At 47.0% G+C, this 18,965-nt stretch overlaps 1 protein-coding gene across 10 annotated transcripts in view; it reads right to left on the reverse strand.

The window, feature by feature from the left end:
• The window catches only part of AAK1 (AP2 associated kinase 1), an 88,569-nt gene that overhangs the window by 15,701 nt on the left and 53,903 nt on the right, over positions 1 to 18,965 (reverse strand). For 2 of the 10 annotated variants that reach the window (XM_065040697.1, XM_065040696.1), the window contains exons 17-20: positions 18,281 to 18,376; positions 5,877 to 5,978; positions 4,205 to 4,306; positions 3,381 to 3,491 (exon numbers count right to left, since the gene is read on the reverse strand). The exons of 1 other annotated variant lie outside the window; for it this stretch is intronic. In XM_065040697.1, coding sequence (XP_064896769.1) covers positions 3,381 to 3,491; positions 4,205 to 4,306; positions 5,877 to 5,978; positions 18,281 to 18,376 — 411 coding nt within the window. Of the gene's footprint in view, positions 1 to 79; positions 185 to 3,380; positions 3,492 to 4,204; positions 4,307 to 5,876; positions 5,979 to 12,963; positions 13,020 to 18,280; positions 18,377 to 18,965 lie in introns of those variants that run through there. 7 more of the 10 variants (XM_065040703.1, XM_065040698.1, XM_065040700.1 and 4 more) reach the window with 7 other exon arrangements.

Genomic DNA, 18,965 nt, shown 5'->3' on the forward strand with positions numbered 1-18,965 from the left:
CAGTTTAGGACTTGAATTACTGCACCACTGCCCCAGAACTCCTCCTTTTTTCCTTTTTCACCCCGGAATCCTGGCTTACCTTGTGAATTTTTGGATATCAACACTGGAATTGGGTCAAACTCATCTTCTGTCACTTTTTCAGAGCCCTCAGGAGCATCAAAGCCTGATATCAGGTTAGTATCTTCTGCAGCACAAAGGAGAAACAGAGGTAAAGAAGCAAAGACAGCAGAGAAGGCTGGTTAGAATTGTTAACAAGTGTTAGGGTATCTTTACTTTTTCAGAGACAGGGTTGAAAAGCAGAAGTTTCATTGAAAAGGTGAAGTTAAGTTGGTAAGTCTTTGGTAAAGGAGGTAAGAAGAGAGCTGATTAAATACAAAAGTGGAGGGGAAAACAAACCAACCAACCAACACAAAAAGCAAGCCCAGTCATGAGAAGCAAAATAAAATGTGGGGGCTTCCACACTCTTGCTATGGATCACAACTTGTTACTTTAGATACCTAAAATACCTTCCAAAATCTGGTTCTCTGTTACTACCTGAAGTATTTCCAAAAGCCTCAGAAGGACATGTACAAGTCGATGGTTTCCAAGGAACAGAACATTCCTGTTTGACTCAGATGAAGAAGAAAAGCTTTTTACTTAAAGCCAACAAATACACTAACAGGTTTTGGGTGAGACAATGAAAGAAACCACTTGTGGAAATGCACCGTCCTCTGGAGGATTCGAGCCAGAAAAAAGCCACAGATTCTATAGGAGTCAAAATACAAAGATTTCATCTTAACAGAAAGTCTCATCTTGTCACCACTCTGTCTCTGGAGCTATTTATTTGTGGCTCTTCTCAACCTGCTGGTTGTCCCTGTTTGGGCGAAACTCCTTCAAAAGCGTCTGAGGTCGCCTTCGTGACCGTAGAGCACCATCAGGAGAGAAATTCTCCCCTCTCACTCACATGCAGCGTGGTGCTGTGTTCAGCACACGCAAGTTAAGAAATCCTGAAGGCTGAGCAGAAATTCAGAGGCCAGAGAACTGCGTGGTAAAGCACAAAGGATGCTGTGGTGTGGCCGGAGTGTTAACCCACCCCCAGACCATGGCCGAAGCCTTAACCCACGCCCAGACCACGGCTGGAGTGTTAACCCACGCCCAGACCACGGCCGAAGCATTAATGCACACCCAGACCATGGCCAGAGCAATAACCCACACCCAGACCATGGCCAGAGCAATAACCCACACCCAGACCATGGCCAGAGCAATAACCCACACCCAGACCATGGCCAGAGCAATAACCCACACCCAGACCACGGCCAGAGCAATAACCCACACCCAGACCATGGCCAGAGCAATAACCCACACCCAGACCATGGCCAGAGCAATAACCCACACCCAGACCATGGCCAGAGCAATAACCCACACCCAGACCATGGCCAGAACAATAACCCACACCCAGACCATGGCTGGACTGTTAACCAGACCATGGCCAGAGCAATAACCCACACCCAGACCATGGCTAGAGCGTTAACCAGACCATGGCCAGAGCAATAACCCACACCCAGATCATGGCCAGAACAATAACCCACACCCAGACCATGGCTGGAGTGTTAACCAGACCATGGCCAGAGCAATAACCCACACCCAGACCATGGCCAGAACAATAACCCACACCCAGACCATGGCTGGAGTGTTAACCAGACCATGGCCAGAGCAACAACCCACACTCAGACCGTGACCGGAACAATAACCCACACCCAGACCATGGCTGGAGTGTTAACCAGACCATGGCCAGAGCAACAACCCACACTCAGACCGTGACCGGAACAATAACCCACACCCAGACCAAGGCCGTATCTTCAAATCCTCCTGGTCCCACTGAATCTGCAGCGTTGCAGTTCCTGGGGCTGATTATACCCCTGGAGCAGCACCTGCCCCATGGCTGCTCTACATCACCAAAGCCAGGACTGGCTCAACAAAGCAAACAAAAGACTGAGATGTGCAGTCAATGACCGCACCCACAGCTGTAAAAGCAGGGTTTGAAAACCACAAAAAATGTATTTTGTAAGATTTTAATATTTACGCCCCTCCCCATACTCCTGCTAATAGAAGCCCCACTTTCCTCGTCAAACATGAGCCTTTCTCATCCCAGAGGGAACAGCAGCGCAGACTCTGTTAATTCATTTTCTCATTGAATCACATCAGCAATGTTTTGGCTTTGCTGTGTTCCAGACGTGGAGTAATAACTGCTTGACATACATTTCAAGCCATTTACTCAAAATAAAGCGGCACAGAAGTGCATTATAGCAACGAGCAATTAGAACAACTGCTTGTTTAAACCCAAAAGCTCTATGAAAAACACAAACTCATTTTGAAGTGCCATCAAGTGTAAAAAATGATTCCAGCCTGATTTTACAGCAGTTCCTCTAAGGACAGATCATTTTCCGTTGCTATAGGGATACTTCCTAAAAGAGCTACACAAATCCCACCAGCAAGGGGGACCCGGCTGGACCACTGGTGCTCTGGGCCTCTTTTTTGATGCAATAAAATAGCACAGGAGTCCTGGCCTTCCCTCCCACCCTGATGGATATGGATATGGCTTCTGCGAGAGTCATCTGCTAATGTTTGGCGTTGTCCCCAAGGGACACACGGTGCTCCAGCTTCTCAGGGTCCTTCTGCGCTTGTTAGTGAGAAGAGAACAGAAATCTGATTGTAACATTTCCACGATTCCACTGAGGAACTACAAGGGCTGATTTGCAGCTCATAGGAAGGACCACACTTCTCTTCTGCAGCTGGTTTTTGTGGCACTATGAAACTCTTCCATTTTTCAAGTGGATATTGCACTCAGCCTTTCATTCCTATTTCCTGTGACACCGCAGTTTGACTCAGGAATCCCCCCTGATAACCCCAGATCTCCAAGAGCTCAGTCGCACACTATGGACGCCAACTCCAACAAACCAAGAAAGAGGCCTTTTTTTTGTGTCACACCAGTGTTGACGATTATCAGGCTCCCTTCCAGAATTAATAATGCAGCATAAAAGCAGGTCTTAAATCCCACGTGCAAAAAGCAAAAGCAGAGAGCATCCACTGACAAACCTGAGGAGGGATTGACGCTTTCAGCCTCCTGTATCCCTATTTCACAGAAGATGCCGCCTGACTTGAAAAACCTCTTTACAGTCAAGCTGAATACTTCTATCTAGATTTTTCCCTTAGTGCTTCAATGTGCATTCCGAGTTTTACCAGTTTGGGAAGAAAAGAAAACAGCTTGAGGGAAAACAAAGCAGCAACACCAGAACACGGGTCAGAGCATCCCTTGTGTAAACCAGTACCAGTTTTACTCCACAACAGCTAACGACTGAGTCGCAGGACTGGGTGGGTATTAGAGCAAAGAGACACTTTACCTTTGTGAGGTTGAGCTGCGAAAGCTACGGGAGCAAACTCATCCAGGAGGTCAGCAGCAGGGTTAGAAAGCAGAGAACAGTCAAGCAGAGAGTCTTCCCCAGTGAGCGAGTCTGAATCCAGGTGAACGTCCAGGGCCGCGGGGCAGCGTTAAACAGGACACAAACACCGTTAAGCTCATGTTCTCACATTGCTGTTCCCGGCCGCTTAGCGTACAAACAGAGCTTTGATGCAAAGCCAGTACAAGAGCTACTGTTTTCTGCGGTGGAAAACATTTCAGTGTGGGCAGAGGGGATCCCAACACCTGTAGTGGTGTGTAACGCGTCCTCTGGGGCCAACTGGCCTCTAAAACTGAGGATACAACAACCAAATCGCACACAGATGACGGGTTAAAGCAGAGGCAGTGAAGGGGAGTCTCTGGCAAAACTAAGTGCCCTGGTTATTTCACAGGAGACCTCTGAAAAGATGTTGGGTCAGCCTCCTAATAAAGGTGGCCGGATCAAGGCCTTCACAGTAAAAAAAGACACAAATTGCTTACGATCACGCCCCAATGAACAGACAAAAAAATCAGTGACTGCTCCAGATTTCAAAAGCCCTTCATCAGAGCAATATCGTGGCACCTACGGATCTGTACCGGTGGGTGGAAGGAATATGGCACCATCCTTCTCAAGGAGACAAGTAACACTGATCTTCAAGGAACCACGCGGCACCCGCACAGAGACAAGCCCAGTGGGCAAAGCATCGAGCGCAGACGCTGATGTTGCAGCAGACGGTGCTCTGGGATGGACACAGCCCCAGCAGCCCCCCCAGCCCCTGCCTCACCAACCTGTTCTGGTGGAGGCCACCGATTCGCTCTGGGACACCAGCCGCTGGGGCAGCGGAGCCTCCAGGCCCGGTATGAGACTCTCAACAGCTATGTCAGGTTTTCCTTTCCAGATGTGCGGAACAGCAGAGCAGAGGAGAAGCAACAGGTTAGTTTGCAAGGCACAGCAGCAGTAGGAACTAAGGCGGCAGTTGTCTGAATGCTTTAGAGACCCTTTGACACGTGTCAGCAACAAGAGGCTGAAGTTGGATGTCAATTTAATCACTGTCACACACTCGTGTTTGTTAAGCCAGAGTGTTTACTGTGGGTTTATTGATTTTGGTTTGTGCAAGTGCAATTTGAGAGGGCCAGAGGGTGGAAAGGGAGGCTAACAATGCCTGCCCGGCAGTGAAGCAGCAGGTCTGGGGCTGGGCAAATAACTGTGAGCTTCTGCAAGATCCTTTGCCAGCAAAAGGCAAACGCTGACCTGCAAGGAGTCCCCTTGCATTAGGAGTATCAGATCATGAACATCCCCGCTGTGGAACCCTCGGCATATTTCCAGTTACTCTTGTAAAAAGCCAAGAGTGGAACAGGGTGTCCAGGGCAGTGGTGGAGTCACCATCCTACAGGGGGTTAAAAGACGTATAGATGAGCCTCTTAGGAATACAGGTTAGTGCTAGAGTTGGGTTATGGTTGGACTCGATGATCTTGATGGTCTCTTCCAACCACAATGATTCTGTGAATCTATCTTTTTCATGTTGAGTGCCCAGTGCAAAGACTGCAGACCCTACAGGAAGTGATAAAGCTTTAGAACTTAACGTCTTATTGTCTAATATTGATGGCCATTATGTGGATAAAAAAGATGTTTACACAGCCAAGTACGACGCTTGTCTGCACCTCTTCCTCAAGGACCAACATCAAGGTAACGACCAAGAAGTTAAAGAACAAGGATTGACTCAAACGCCAGGACAAGAAATGGTCTAGTTGGTCAACTTAAGAGACATTAATGAATCTTTTTTTTTTGCATAGCAACACGTGTGTCTGCGATTTGGAGAATAATTATCTAAGAGTACTCAGACAACTGCCAAAAATCGCAAAAGGGAGAAAAAGTCTGACTGTGAAGGTGACTCATTTCCTACCTTCCCATTCAAAGCTACCAGGTTGCGACCAGCTTGCCAAGGGCCCTTGGCTGGGACCCAAACCCACAAGAGCAGCTGATGGCAACAAGCTGCAGCCTGCAATTATTAGTCTTTAGTACATTTGGCAAGTAAATCAAAATACGATTCTGCAACGCTCTGAAATCTTCGTACTGCCTGGAGCGGTTGCCTCTGGGCTCATGGCAGAGGAGCAGGTTTATTGTCAGCACATGTCCCAGGTCAAGGGCTGGGGCGGGTGGACAGACAAACCCTTTCGCAGAAACGGAGGGATCTTTTGAATCTTCTTCAGTCAACAATTAACTCTCTTCTACCACGACCAGAAGGACACACTGTGCCAAATCAGTAAGCAAATGCAAATAGCAAGTGTTTGCTGTTGAGGTGTTAGTCTCACGTGGAAAAGGCAGATCTGTCTCAGTGGAACCTGTAACTTCCTACCAGCATCAGCAGCTGCTCGAGCACCCGGGGGAACACGCAGGGCCCATGCAGGACAAGACATGCCATGTAAGAGGGGACAGGAGGGGCCCTGGGTTTGTTTTTACCATTCACAGCGTCTGACGTGCTACCGAAGGGGTCAGCGAGAGGCAGGATATCAGGGAGCAGAAGCGCAGTCTCAGGAGATTTGAGGCCCTCAATCAGTTTTTCTGGGGAAAGCGGGAAAAGGAGGAAGGCAGGCAAGGGAGAAAAAGGCAAAAAAGAATACAAGAAAAAGACAAGGTTAATCAGGGGCTCGGTTCAGCGGCTCACAGTTCAGGCTCACAACACCTGCGGGATTTTGTGTGCAAATAACACTATTTCTTAGAGGTATTAGCGGGTTCATGGTCACCTAAGACATCAGAGGACATCCTCACCCACCCAGGGCTGCTCTACTGTAAACCAGCACACACTTCTTTCACTCTTACCTAAAGCACAAAAGCTTAACGTGACCCACTTAAAATCAAATTTTAAAAGAATTTAAAAAATTAAACTTGCAAATTTTCCCCTTTCACCTCCCAACACTGGGGAGGTCTTTGTATAATGAGTAGGAACAGAATTGCTGCTCAGAAGGCCGAGATGGCAGAGCTAGGTGTACAATACAAGTGATTTGCTCAAGAATGCAAAACTTACAGCCCCGAAAAGCTTAAGCAAAACCAGAAAGCACTGAGACGCTATGGTGCCAGACATCAGAACTTCCCCTCGGGTTACAAGGCTAATTACCAATTAATTATTTCAACCATTCAGGTTTCAAACCAGACGCATCACCCTCAGCAGCACAAGTCCTGTGCACATCATCCTTCACACAAAGAAATTTCAATAGTCTGGGCAAAAAGTTCATCTCAATTATAAATCTGATGGGTGAGCGATTTCACAATCATACTAATCAGGTTTGTCAATGATGACCTTAATTATTTAGCTTTCACAAGAGTTTTTTCACAGAACAAGGAGATAAAAACATTTCAATAGACCAGCACTGATAGAATTTGCTCCACGTGGCCAAATGCAGCCGTTCCAGCTTGTTGGAACAACTGCATTTCTAATCGAACATTAGAAACCTTCACACAATTTTTACTTATGTTTTGAGTTCCAAGCTGGTGTTGTTATTTATTACCCAAAGAAAACGTGCTCATAAACTGCACAAAAGCACAAGCTCTGGAATAACTACTGTCTAAAAGAGTCACCGCGCTGAGAAAGGCAAAGAAAAGCTTCAGTTGCACTACTACTGTGCTGCCATCCAGAGACCTGGACAGGCTGGAGAGTTGGGTGGGGAATAACCTGATGAAATTTAACAGGGGCAAGTGTAGAGTCCTGAATCTGGGCAGGAACAACCCCAGGTTCCAGTATAGGTTGGGAAATTACATATTAGAGAGCAGTGTAGGGGAAAGGGACCTGGGGGTCCTGGGGACAGCAGGGTGACCATGAGCCAGCACTGGGCCCTTGTGGCCAGGAAGCCAATGGTACCTGGGGTGGGTTAGAAGGGGGTGGTCAGTAGGTCAGAGAGGTTCTCCTGCCCCTCTGCTCTGCCCTGGGGAGACCACACCTGGAATATTGTGTCCAGCTGTGGCCCCTCAGTTCCAGCAGGACAGGGAACTGCTGCAGAGAGTCCAGCGCAGGGCAACAAAGATGCTGAAGGGAGTGGAGCATCTCCCGGGTGAGGAAAGGCTGAGGGAGCTGGGGCTCTGGAGCTGGACAAGAGGAGACTGAGGGGGGACCTCATTAACGTTTATAAATATATAAAGGGTGAGTGCCATGAGGATGGAGCCAGGCTCTTCTCAGTGGCAAACAATGATAGGACAAGGGGTAATGGGATCAAGCTGGAACACAAGAGGTTCTGCTTAAATTTGAGAAGAAACTTCTTCTCAGTGAGGATGACAGAGCCTGGCCCAGGCTGCCCAGGGGGTTGTGGAGTCTCCTTCTGTGCAGACATTCCAACCCGCCTGGACACCTTCCTGTGTAACCTCATCTGGGTGTTCCTGCTCCATGGGGGGATTGCACTGGATGAGCTTGCCAGGTCCCTTCCAATCCCAAACATACTGTGATACTGTGATACTACACTTGTAGTAATATCATCCATCTTTTTTATTGCCCTATATAAATAATAAAATAGCCTAGCAGCTTCAGAACTACTTAATCAAAGCAGGACAAATTCTACTCCCCGTGAAAAGCTTCACAAGCCAACACACCAAAGCAACCAGGAGGGGAAGGAAACCACAAAAGAGATCCCAGAGGCGGCTGTTGGAGCATGAAAGGCCTAAAAAAGGTCAATGGAACGGGAAAAACCTGATGGGAACAAAAGCCTTGAGTGGACTTGAAACCTTCCCACCTCTACGAGGAATTTTAAAGGTGGGATTTGCCAAAGAAAATCCCCCCTGGCTGCAGAGGTGTCACAAAGAGCTTTTCTTTGGATGAGCGGAGAGGCTGGAGCAGGGACTTGGCACCAGGGAGGTGCTGATGGTTTGAAAGGGGCTAAGAAAGATGGAACAGATTATGGTGCGTTGGGAAAATGTAACAACACAGGAGAGAGCGGGGGAGCAGACACCAGGGAACACGCTGGGCTTGGAGGGCAGCGGTGGGACAACAGGTACGACCAGAGCACGGCCAAGTCCAGCTGCTTTAAATCTATTAATCAAGATAGCAAAGCAAAGGACACAACAGCTGGAGAAGTTATGGGTCGTCTCGGAGTCAGGCAGCTTCAGATCAGCTTTGGCTCCTGCTTTGAGGTGAAGTACAAAGTGACATTTATGTACATTGTGACCGCATTGTCATTTTGGAGCGTCAGGCCTGAGTCAGTGATGCCAAAGCAATGCTCACACCAGCCTGTGAGCCAAGGCCCAGCTCTTCTCAAGGCACTCGCACCAACTTGTATCTTCAAACCCACACACACAGCAATTGCTCCTTTCATGACCCATTTCCAAGTGTTTTGCCCCCTCAAGTCTCCCTCACCTTTCCTAACACTTTCCTCCTTTTTCATTACTGCAGATTTTCCATTGGACACAGTGGAACTGCCTCCTGATCAGCTATTAGAATGTTGCCTATTGAGCTCAGCCACACTTTTAAACATGCAGAACTTATACAAATAAATATGGTGATCTTCCCCTACATGTCTGTTTTCCCTCCTGCCCCCTGAACTCAACTGGTTTTACGCAAAGCTCTGGACTGTCAGTGCTTTTAGTTGTATTTTATTACTTGTCTCACAAGATCTTTCTTGTTTCCTTGAGGGTCGGTGCTGATCTGCCAACGCTCTTACAGGACATGATTAAAAGGGACTTTATCCCTTTTTAGTGAGGCTGAGAGGTTCAAAAACAAGAAGGTGTTGGGATGAACGGGAAAGGAGATCCCAAAAGGAGCAAAAAATCAGATGTTCTGAGGCCTCGTGGTTCACTTCTCTGAGTTCTGTGTTGCACCTTGTACTAGAATGGAGGAATAAGAGATATAGGGATGATAATAATAATAATAAAATATAAAGGAACAGGGATCGCTGTAAGTGGTGGGAAATTCCTGTTAAAATAGGAGCAAAGGGAAAGTTAGTGAAGGCCCAGCGCAATCCACAGCTCTGCATCAGTTCACGGCAACACCTTCCCTGCAAGAGTTTGCTTTCTTCTCTCTAATAAATGTGTCGTGCTAACAACACACGTGTGCTAAAGGAAGGATTTTCTGAATCCACGTCAACACGCCGAGCCTCTGCAGCGGGAAGGAAACCCGGCTCCGCAGCCTCCGTCTCACCATCGCTCCACCGCAGCAACGCACGGAGGGTTTTCCTGCACGTGGGACTGCGCTTAAACTGTCTGCAGGTCTAGAAAGAAAAGTCAGGCTCTCATATGGTACTGAAAAGCATTTATGGTCCTGCTACCAAGGAGAAGAGGAGGCTTAGAGGTGAGCTCAGCACTCTCTAGAACTACCTGAAGGGCAGTTCTAGCCAGGTGGGGATTGGTCTCTTCTCCCAGGCAGTCAGCAATAGGACAAGGGGGCATGGGCTTAAACTCTACCAGGGGAAATTTAGGCTGGATATTAGAAAGAAATTCTTTACAGAGAGAGTGATCAGGCATTGGAATGGCTGCCCAGGGAGGTGCTGGACACGCCGTCCCTGGAGGTTTTTAAACTGAGATTGGAAATGGCACTTAGTGCCATGATCTAGTAAACGGACTGGAGTTGGACCAAGGGTTGGACTCGATGATCTCTGAGGTCTTTTCCAACCCAGTCGATTCTGTGATTCTGTGAATTCTCTAGAATTGTAATTTCTAAGAGCAAAGCTGCTTCACCTGCAAGTGAAGCCGCGGTTGGGAGGGTGAGAAGCCAGAAACGCTGAGGAATCTGAGGAAGAAATCCAGCAGCGCAAGAAGAGAAAAAACGGGTCATGAGCCTTGTTTCTGTTACCTGTACAAACACAACAGCGCCAAGTCACACGTCTCCAAAGGGATCATCGACTGCAGAACAGGCTCCACCAAAGCAAAGTGCATGCAGAACACATCTGCTATTTGCAGACGGTGAAGAGAAGCTGCTAAATTAATGTACGCTGTGATTAAGCTACAAAGGATGTATCCATCATTAACGAATCGACATGATCAATGCTTTCTGACCACCTGCAAACCAGGGGATATTTCTCAAGTTTTAGATCCTTCTACATGATAAGAGGGAGACAGAAGATTGAGAAACACATTGTCTAGAAGCAGAGTGCTGAGCGTATATTTGACTAGTAATTAATAGATGTATTGTAAGCAAGAAACTGATCAATTACAACTAACTTCATACTAACCTTAGGATTAGGTTGTGAGAGCACTTACGGAGGACGATCTGCAGCGCTGAGAAAACAAAGAATGCTGCTGAACAGTATAAGTCATTCTGCTGTTAGGTTTATTTGTGGTATCTTTGTTTCGAGAGGAAGGGTACGGGCTTCTCTGAGCACCTTTTCCCTTCTGCTGTCCGCTCAAAATGCTTCTACTGGAGGAAAACAAGACGTTTTGGCACCACAGCACCGGTTTCCTGCGACTCTCCAGGCTGCGCTTCAGAAGGGGTCACGGTGGCAAAGAAAGTCAGTTACGCAGCAACGGAATGAGAAATAATAGAAACAAGTGCTGCAGTTTCAGGGCCTCTTGCAACTGATTTTGCACATTGTCCTGGTTTTGTTATAAAACAAGTTTCTCTTTCAGTGATTTTGCCTGTCAGCTAAAGCTTCATATTAACTGCGTTTTCCTGGAGAACCAGACACATGTTTTGGTAACATAGCAATGGAATGGGAAGTTATTGATAAGCACGGATGGACATCTCGGGAGAGGGGTGACGAGAAACAGGTGACCAAGAAACTGACCAACTGTGTATAACATCCCATTCACGTGAATACTTCATATAAAAGTGCGAGATCACAAGGATCTCGTCCCTTTTTGCCATTGCTTTTTCCCTTCTGCTTATGGCGACATTAGCAGAGCACCTTGCTAGTTGTCCCTGCGAACTGAGGCCAGTGACAGACTGAATCCAGCTCCGGTTGGCTGCAGAGTCCAGTCCAGGACTTCGGGTGCCGGCTCTGCAGTTGCTGAGACTTTCAAGATTGGTTTTGTATATTTTGTATTATTTTCTCTATTCTTATTAGTAGCATTAGTAAAACATTGTTAATTTTCCCAAATCTCTTCTCTCTGTCCTTCTTTCCCTCCCCATCGCCTCTCCTTAGTGGAAAGGGGGGAGAGGGAGGGGCAAAGAAAAAGGGGGAAGTGTGGGGAGAGGGGGTTAACAATACATCTGCCAGGGTTCTACTGTCACCCCGCAATCTTAACCCTCGACACACATGTATAGAGCTCAGACTGGAGCGTGACAGAACAGGACACATTCCATATCAATCACTGTGCGGTTAAATTAGGATTTTGTAGTATCAGAGCTCCTTCTGCCTCAGATCCAATAGATGTATCCAGATTATTCACATGTAGAGATACCAACAAGTGCGAGGATAAACAAGGTTAAGAAAATGTGACCCAATACAAAGATATAAGATATCTTACAGCTCCTGAAGTGCTCTCGGGAAGGGCTGTTACCAAACTCCACTGGGAAGCTGTGCTTTAATCACTAACCACTCAAACACAAGGCTGCCTCTTCTCCCCCAGACGGCTCCCAAAAACCTGCCCGATGCTTCCCAGCTCCGCTCAGCTTCATTCAGGTCAGGACTGATCCGATCATCGGTATTTCATTTGCTGTCGAGGTCTCTGCTTCGCCCATTTTCAGTCCCACGGATGGCAGCGAGTTTGCTGTGGCTTCGCACCAGCTGGGAAGGATGCAGGCTGAGCACACGAGATTTAGCCTGTCTAAAGAAGGTGTCTAAGCTTAAAAGCGGGAAGCGGGGATTGAAAAAGTGCCCTGTCAACCCTCTCCAGAGCTAAAGCCCAGCCACACGCTGCCACCTCTAGAAAAACGTTTCACGTTCTTCCTAAGCTCCCAGTTATGGGAAGAAACTACAGGTTGTTTCCTATCAGAGAAACACGTTGCAGAGAAGGGGAGGCAAGAGCCGAGAGCTCTCGGAGCTTCCCCAATGGCAGATGGCGGCAGCGTTGCACCGGAAAACCAAATCGCTCCCTTGGGAGCGACAGCAAGAGCCTTTGTCCACTTTGCGCCAACACAAGGAGGACGAAATGCCGCTTAACCCCACAGAATTAAGTATGGGTTTCTATCATGGGACAAGAAAGCAAGTCCAAACCTCATATGCAGGTTGAGGAGCACAGATTTGGCCAACCCAGAGAACATTTTGACCTTTGCTTCAAATCCCTTCTTTTCCAACACATGCACAAATCTGATTTTTGAGACTTACAATTAGTCAATTTGCACAGACTTTGCATCGCTGCCGAAGACCATAGGCTGGCATGCTGCATTTATACCTGCGGATATACCCATTAAGCGACCGAGTATACGCAGAAAGCATTTAACAAGGACTAGAGTTATGAAAAATAAATATAAACCAAGAGATGAGGCAAATGGGTTTTTAGTTAGAGCAGGCTATTAGAATAAAGAAAGATCCCTGAGAAACTTGCAAGTTAAAGGAACGGAGGGTGAAAATCTGTCATAGCCGGAAACACACGGAGCGATCAAGATGCAACATCTCAAAGCTGCCGAAGTCCCCCAGCCAGGCACGGCACACAGAGAACGTTACTCACTCGGGTACTGCGGAGGAATAGCAAAAGGAAAGAGAATTCAACAGAGCACACAGCAGAGTTCTTTTCTTCCGATGTCAACTGAGAAAGAAAGACAAGGTTGTAAAAATCCAGCCGGTAAACTGCGCTGCGAGCGGGAGGGCAAACAGCACGGTGCGGAGATTTCTGCCTACGGATTCATCGGGTGTACGGACTAAGGGAGTCCCTGCGCATCATTTAGCACTTGGACCTTATGTAGCACAAACAAAGAGAAGGAAAAAAAATGTAGCAATTGGTATAGTTGAAATACACACGCATACGACTCTGCAAACAGAGCAGGATATTTAGTGTCGTCTTAACAGATCAGAATCAAACAATTGTAGTTGAACTTTCAAAATCTCAACTAATACCCCTTTGGATGAAACACAAACCAGATAGAAACACCACTAGATGTTATTTCCATTCATTTAGTTGGGACTGCAGTGCTCCATTCACTTTCTTGCTCCAAATCATCACAACACCATATTGTACTCTCAGTTAATAACGCGGCAATTAGTTAGTGGATGTGTAATTCCCCTTGTGCATTTTCCCAGCTCAAGACAAACTGAAACCATTAGTACATATCAATAGGTGTTTGTGCACGTCTGCAATCACTGTATCCCAATGTGGCACCTGCAAAGCAGGTGTAAAAACCCCAGGCTTGGGACTAGTCAGAGTGACAGTGGGAAATACCTGTTTTGAAGCTTCATAACTCGGTTATTTTTAGGTCTCTAGAACATCCTGTGCAAAATTGAGCCCCCCATGCTCGTAGGAGCTAAATTCCTACATTAAGTAGCCATATGTAGCAGAAAAATTACCATTCTGATTAAATACTCCATGATGATTAATCAGCAGTGGAGCCTGCAATAAGCTCATGAAGAAAAACTCGGCTTGCTTTCCTACACATGCACAAGGAAAAATGTTTTCAGCATGAATGTTTAATTCCCCCTTATTTTAACAGATGTTTTGCTATATTTCTACATATCTCTTGCCAGCTCCTCTTACTAGTGACAATTCCATTAAGAACTGCAGTCATTATGCATTGGAGAAGGACTATACTGAAAACCACTCTATTTCCACTGGATTACTGCCCAGAGCTGGTATTTCTGCCTTTTGTAGGGTGCTACGTTACCCCTTTGTGCTATTAACAACCCGGGTGAGCCAACTTTGAGCATTCCCTGCTAAATAACCAGCTGTATGGGGATGGTTTTACTACTCACAGGTCAGTGGATGAGCCCAATTTAAGTTCCATGTTAATAAGTTAGCTAAGTAAATGCATATTGGATATAACGAATCATCTAGAAGTACAGAGCTGTGCGATTTTTAATATACTCTCTGCTTCATGTTACTTGCTAAGCTGGATTTGCTGAAATCTGAAGTTGTAAAGTTCTGCTAGTATTTATCAAAAGCAACTACAAACTACACTGAATGCTGGCAAGATAATGCCAGTTTGGCACTTTTCTGAGAAGGAAAGGATTTATTCAGACAAAACAGCACCTACAAGGCTATAATCAGTGTCTACAGCTGAACAAAACAAAGGCACATGTGAGATCGGTGAACAGGATCCAAAGAGAAGCAAGAAGACTCCAAAGTGAAATTGGCCTGAGTCCTGGTGTGAGTGGTCTGTAGAGAGATAAAAACGTGTTGTTTTCTACGCTCAGGTTGGATCCCTACACAGGTACCAGCTCAAGCCAGCCCTCCTCTTCCTCTACTTCATTAAAATGACTTTTGTCTCCTGACAGTCTGCTCTGCACACGGTTATGAGGCCTCACCTGACAGTTCGCCTAAACACAGGCTCCGGAGTGAACAGTTATCAGGGGGAGAAGAATCCTGCAAGTTTGCACCGCGGATACAGGACTTGCCTCCAAGTTCATCTCTGGAGCTCCAACATACAGACTCTGGAGCAAAGACGCCTCAAGGTTTGCTCCGCGAACGGGTCCAGGCTCCTGGAGAGGTCACAGCTCACCTTGGTGTATTTCCCCCATGCAGTAAATAAGAGCAAACCCACCACCGACCTCTCAAGTCATAGTTCTCTTTGAGAAATCCAAACGCTGTTCTGCAGTGAGCAGAACCCTAAACTACCCCCTTGCGACTCTCTTCTCTAGAAGCACTGAGAAGCTTCTTAGCAGCAACAAATGCAAACCGACCTCCGGGATCCTGCGCATCTCCAGCTGCACAGCGGATGGTGCCGAAACTCGGCCCAAGCTTTGTCTTTGTTGGACACATTTAACCGACCCCACACAACCTCGCTAAACCCAGGAATGAGTGGTGCCTAAAGCCACATGGGTTGTTGTAGCCTCACAGCAGCACAAACCTTCACCTGAACGTATTCTGGCTGGCTGGGGATTCACCCCACTGCCATTTGTCATGTGTTCAACATAATTGATTTGTTTCTTGGGAATCTGTGATAGAAAAGCTCATCTGGCCCCCTGAGCACCCTAAGGATGTCCCTGGCCAACACTCAGTGATGTCACCTGCACCCTCAGTGCCAGCACAAGGAAAGAGTTTGTGGCCTAAGCAGAAATAAGCAGCAGAGCTCTGAGCGGGAGTCTCAGTGGCTGCAGGGTGAGAGCGCTGGGAGCCAACAAAACCCGCTCTGTATGACAAACGGGAAATCCCAAATAAAAGCCTCACTGACACTGAGAGCCTTCCTGAACAACACCACGCTTGTAACCGAGGGGGAAAGGCTGATGGTTTTATGTCTCAAAGGGCTATGCATGCTGCCAGTCTATACAGAAAACAGTTTCAAAGCGACGAGATTTGCTATCAAGGTCTTCTCAGAAATAAAAACATTCCAGAAAGCAAACATTTAGTAAGTATTCAAAGAAATTCAGCTGCTGCTGCTCGAAATTAAGGCAACTTGGAGATGTGCAGCTGGGGATGCTGATCTACAAAGAGACTGAATCAATCCCAGCCCTGCTGACCAAGAGCCACACCTGAAATCACGTTGGCACATCCCAGCCCTCCCCGCTTGCTGTGGGATGGACCTGCACCGGTGTCCTGGTTTTGTTAAAACAAGTTTCTCTTGTAGTGAATTTGCCTGTCAGCTAAAGCTTCATATCAGCTGCATTTTCCTGGAGCACCAGACACATGTTTTGGTAAACCTAGCAATGGAATGCAAACTTAATGATAAGCATGGATGGACATCTCGCGAGAGGGGTGACGAGAAACAAGTGAGCAAGAAACTGACCAACTGTGTATAACATCCCATTCACGTGATACTTCATATAAAAGTGGGAGATCACGAGGATCTCGTCCCTTTTGCCTTTTCCCTTCTGCTTATGGCCGACATTAGCAGAGGACCTTGCTAGTCGGCCCTGCGAACTGAGGCCAGTGAGAGACTGAATCCAGCTCCGGTTGGCTGCAGAGTCCAGTCCAGGACTTCAGGTGCCGGCTCTGCAGTTGCTGAGACTTTCAAGATTGGTTTTGTATATTTTGTATTATTTTCTCTATTCTTATTAGTAGCATTAGTAAAACATATTTAATTTTTTCCAACTCTCTTCACTCTGTCCTCCTTTTCCTCCCAATCGCCTCTCCTTAGTGGAAAGGGGGGAGAGGGAAGGGGAAGTGGGGGGGGAAGAGGAGGTTAACAATACATCTGCCAGGGTTTTATTGTCACCCCGCAATCTTAACCTTCGACAACCGGTAACACACACACAGAACAACAAAGACAACCCTGTTCTGCTTGAGACACACACAGACTGAAAACCTGAGTCCAAATAATCCAGGATTTTGATCTTTTCTGTTGAATTTACAAGCACAAACAACCCCTCTGTTTTCAAAGCTAAGGATACACCTGTAGCTCTGGCCATTGAAAACATCCATGAGCTTCTGGCCTCAAACTTGATGTTATCAAAAAATAAAATACAATAAAATCAGAGCTATCTTTGCTTGTCAGAAGCCACTAAAGCCACATCTCGCCCCACTGAACCCACCAGGAACAGGATCAGCCGAAGGAGCTTTAGCACCTGCCTGCAAAGATCCACAACCGACAGGGCCAGATTGGTGAGATGAGCGACCTGGCACCACAACAACCACAGACAACTGCTGCTCCGGTTGTTTGGACCCAAGGGCAGGTTGAAAGGCAATTTCTCTGCAGTGGTTTCTGCACTATAGAGAATTTTGGATCTCCCACAGCTCAGGATGCGACTGCTGCTTCGTGCTGTACCAAAACGCAGTAGGCAAGGAGGAAAACAACCGTCTTGGTGTGCAACTGTATGTGCTGAGCATGCTGGCAGAGAATTAAACAGTCGTCTGGGTTGACAGACTCCATGCCAGGAAAACCAGCATTTCCAGTCATCCACCCACTGTGGGTTCTTCTCCCGTGATCGCTGGGCAGGTCGGGTCCTGGCAAGCGCTCGCATGGGGGACACAGCCTGGACCGGCAGCTTCTTGTCCCAAACTACAGCATTTAGGAGAAAAATCCCTTTTGAATCAAAACACATTTCTCATGCTCTCTTAAGCATCAACCAGAAGGAAGTTCCACACAGTTACGGAAAAAAATATGGTTTCTTTTTTCCCCGAATTGCTGAACTTTCCATGGCGAGATGCCGTCTTTAAACGCACAGCATTTTGAAGGCTGGGTCCTCCACTGTCAAACCACCAGCAATCCAGAGCTGGAGCTGAGGACAAGGATCGGAGCTCAAACAAGCGCTTGTCCTCTGGGGCCAGCTGACAAAAAGGGACCTGTCACATTCCGAGAGCTTAGAGAAACTCCAATATTAAAACCTTGCCATATTCCAAATCCCACCGATTCGCAAATAAGCTCCGAAGCACTTATATAATCTTGTGCTAAAAAGTGTTGGCTGCTACAGTCAGAAATGTGCACACAGGAAAGACTTGGGTAATACTGCAAAGTCAATGGAAATAGCGACCAACTGCTCGAGAAAATTCTGCCAAATGAGGAAAGGTTACGTGTCCGCTTGTGCTTCACACGCATGCATTTGGAAGCCAAAGAAACACCGACTGCTACGGGAAAGAAAGACTAACAATAATAAAAACTACAATTACAAAGTCAGGGACCAATTTGAAAATGGCTCAGGTCAGAACAGATAATTACTCACTGACTATTTTTGGCTTTGAATATTGAACCGTTGAAGACACCAGCATTGCTGGCATTAGAAACAATGCGATAACCCTGGGGTCTGCCATGAAAATGGAGGGTTCTTGTGCTCGGCACCGCTCCCAACACCATACGGATCCTCCCCAGCAAAAAAGCAACTACACTGCCCAGGATTTCACCTGTGCCCAGAAACAGAGCTGCAAGACTCAGAGTACAAAGCACATGACAAATCTTTCCCCTCCATAAGCTCAGCTGGAGTTACCTGGTGTGTCGGACAACGGGAGAGGAATGAACGGGTCAGGCACAGTCAGAAGAGGAGGGCTAGCGTCCAAACTCAGAATGTCTTTCGTTTTTTCAGCTGGTAAGCAGGAAGAGAAAAGGCAAAGTGAAGGAGAGAAAAGCAGAAAGCGTCAAGCAAAATCTCAACACGGGCACAGCTCGGTATTAGAGCCCAAGTTAGGACCTGACAGCAACAAACGTGCGTACTCAGAACAAGTTTCTGTTAAAAAAGAGACAAAACCCCAACTATTTACCATGTAGCTCTCCAACACAATTTAACCCACAGATCTCAAACCACTCCTTGAAAGGGAAGTACTATTATCTCACTTTACAGCAGCCAAAAGGTGAAGGGTCTTAAAGGACACACAAAAGGTTGGTACTTTGTCCCAAAGAAAAGATCCAGCATCGCGCACCTGACAGGCTCCTATCCATGAGGAAAGACAAAGAAAAGGGCTAGAAGGGCCAGTACCTTCCTCTGCCAAAGCGCAGGACAGGAGAGGCAAGAGGCACATTTTACAGACAACTGCTAAAAGAACCGAACACGCCTCAGCGTCCAGAGAGCCCAGAACACGCAGATGTTCCTCAGGCTTCACAGAAGGTAAAGTTACAGCTGAACCTGGAGCTCAACATCACTGCATGAAGGCTGATGGAACGTCATCAACAGCTCA

The sequence above is a fragment of the Columba livia genome, chromosome 25 (genome assembly GCF_036013475.1).
Source record: "Columba livia isolate bColLiv1 breed racing homer chromosome 25, bColLiv1.pat.W.v2, whole genome shotgun sequence".
Classification (NCBI taxonomy): Eukaryota; Metazoa; Chordata; class Aves; order Columbiformes; family Columbidae; genus Columba; species Columba livia.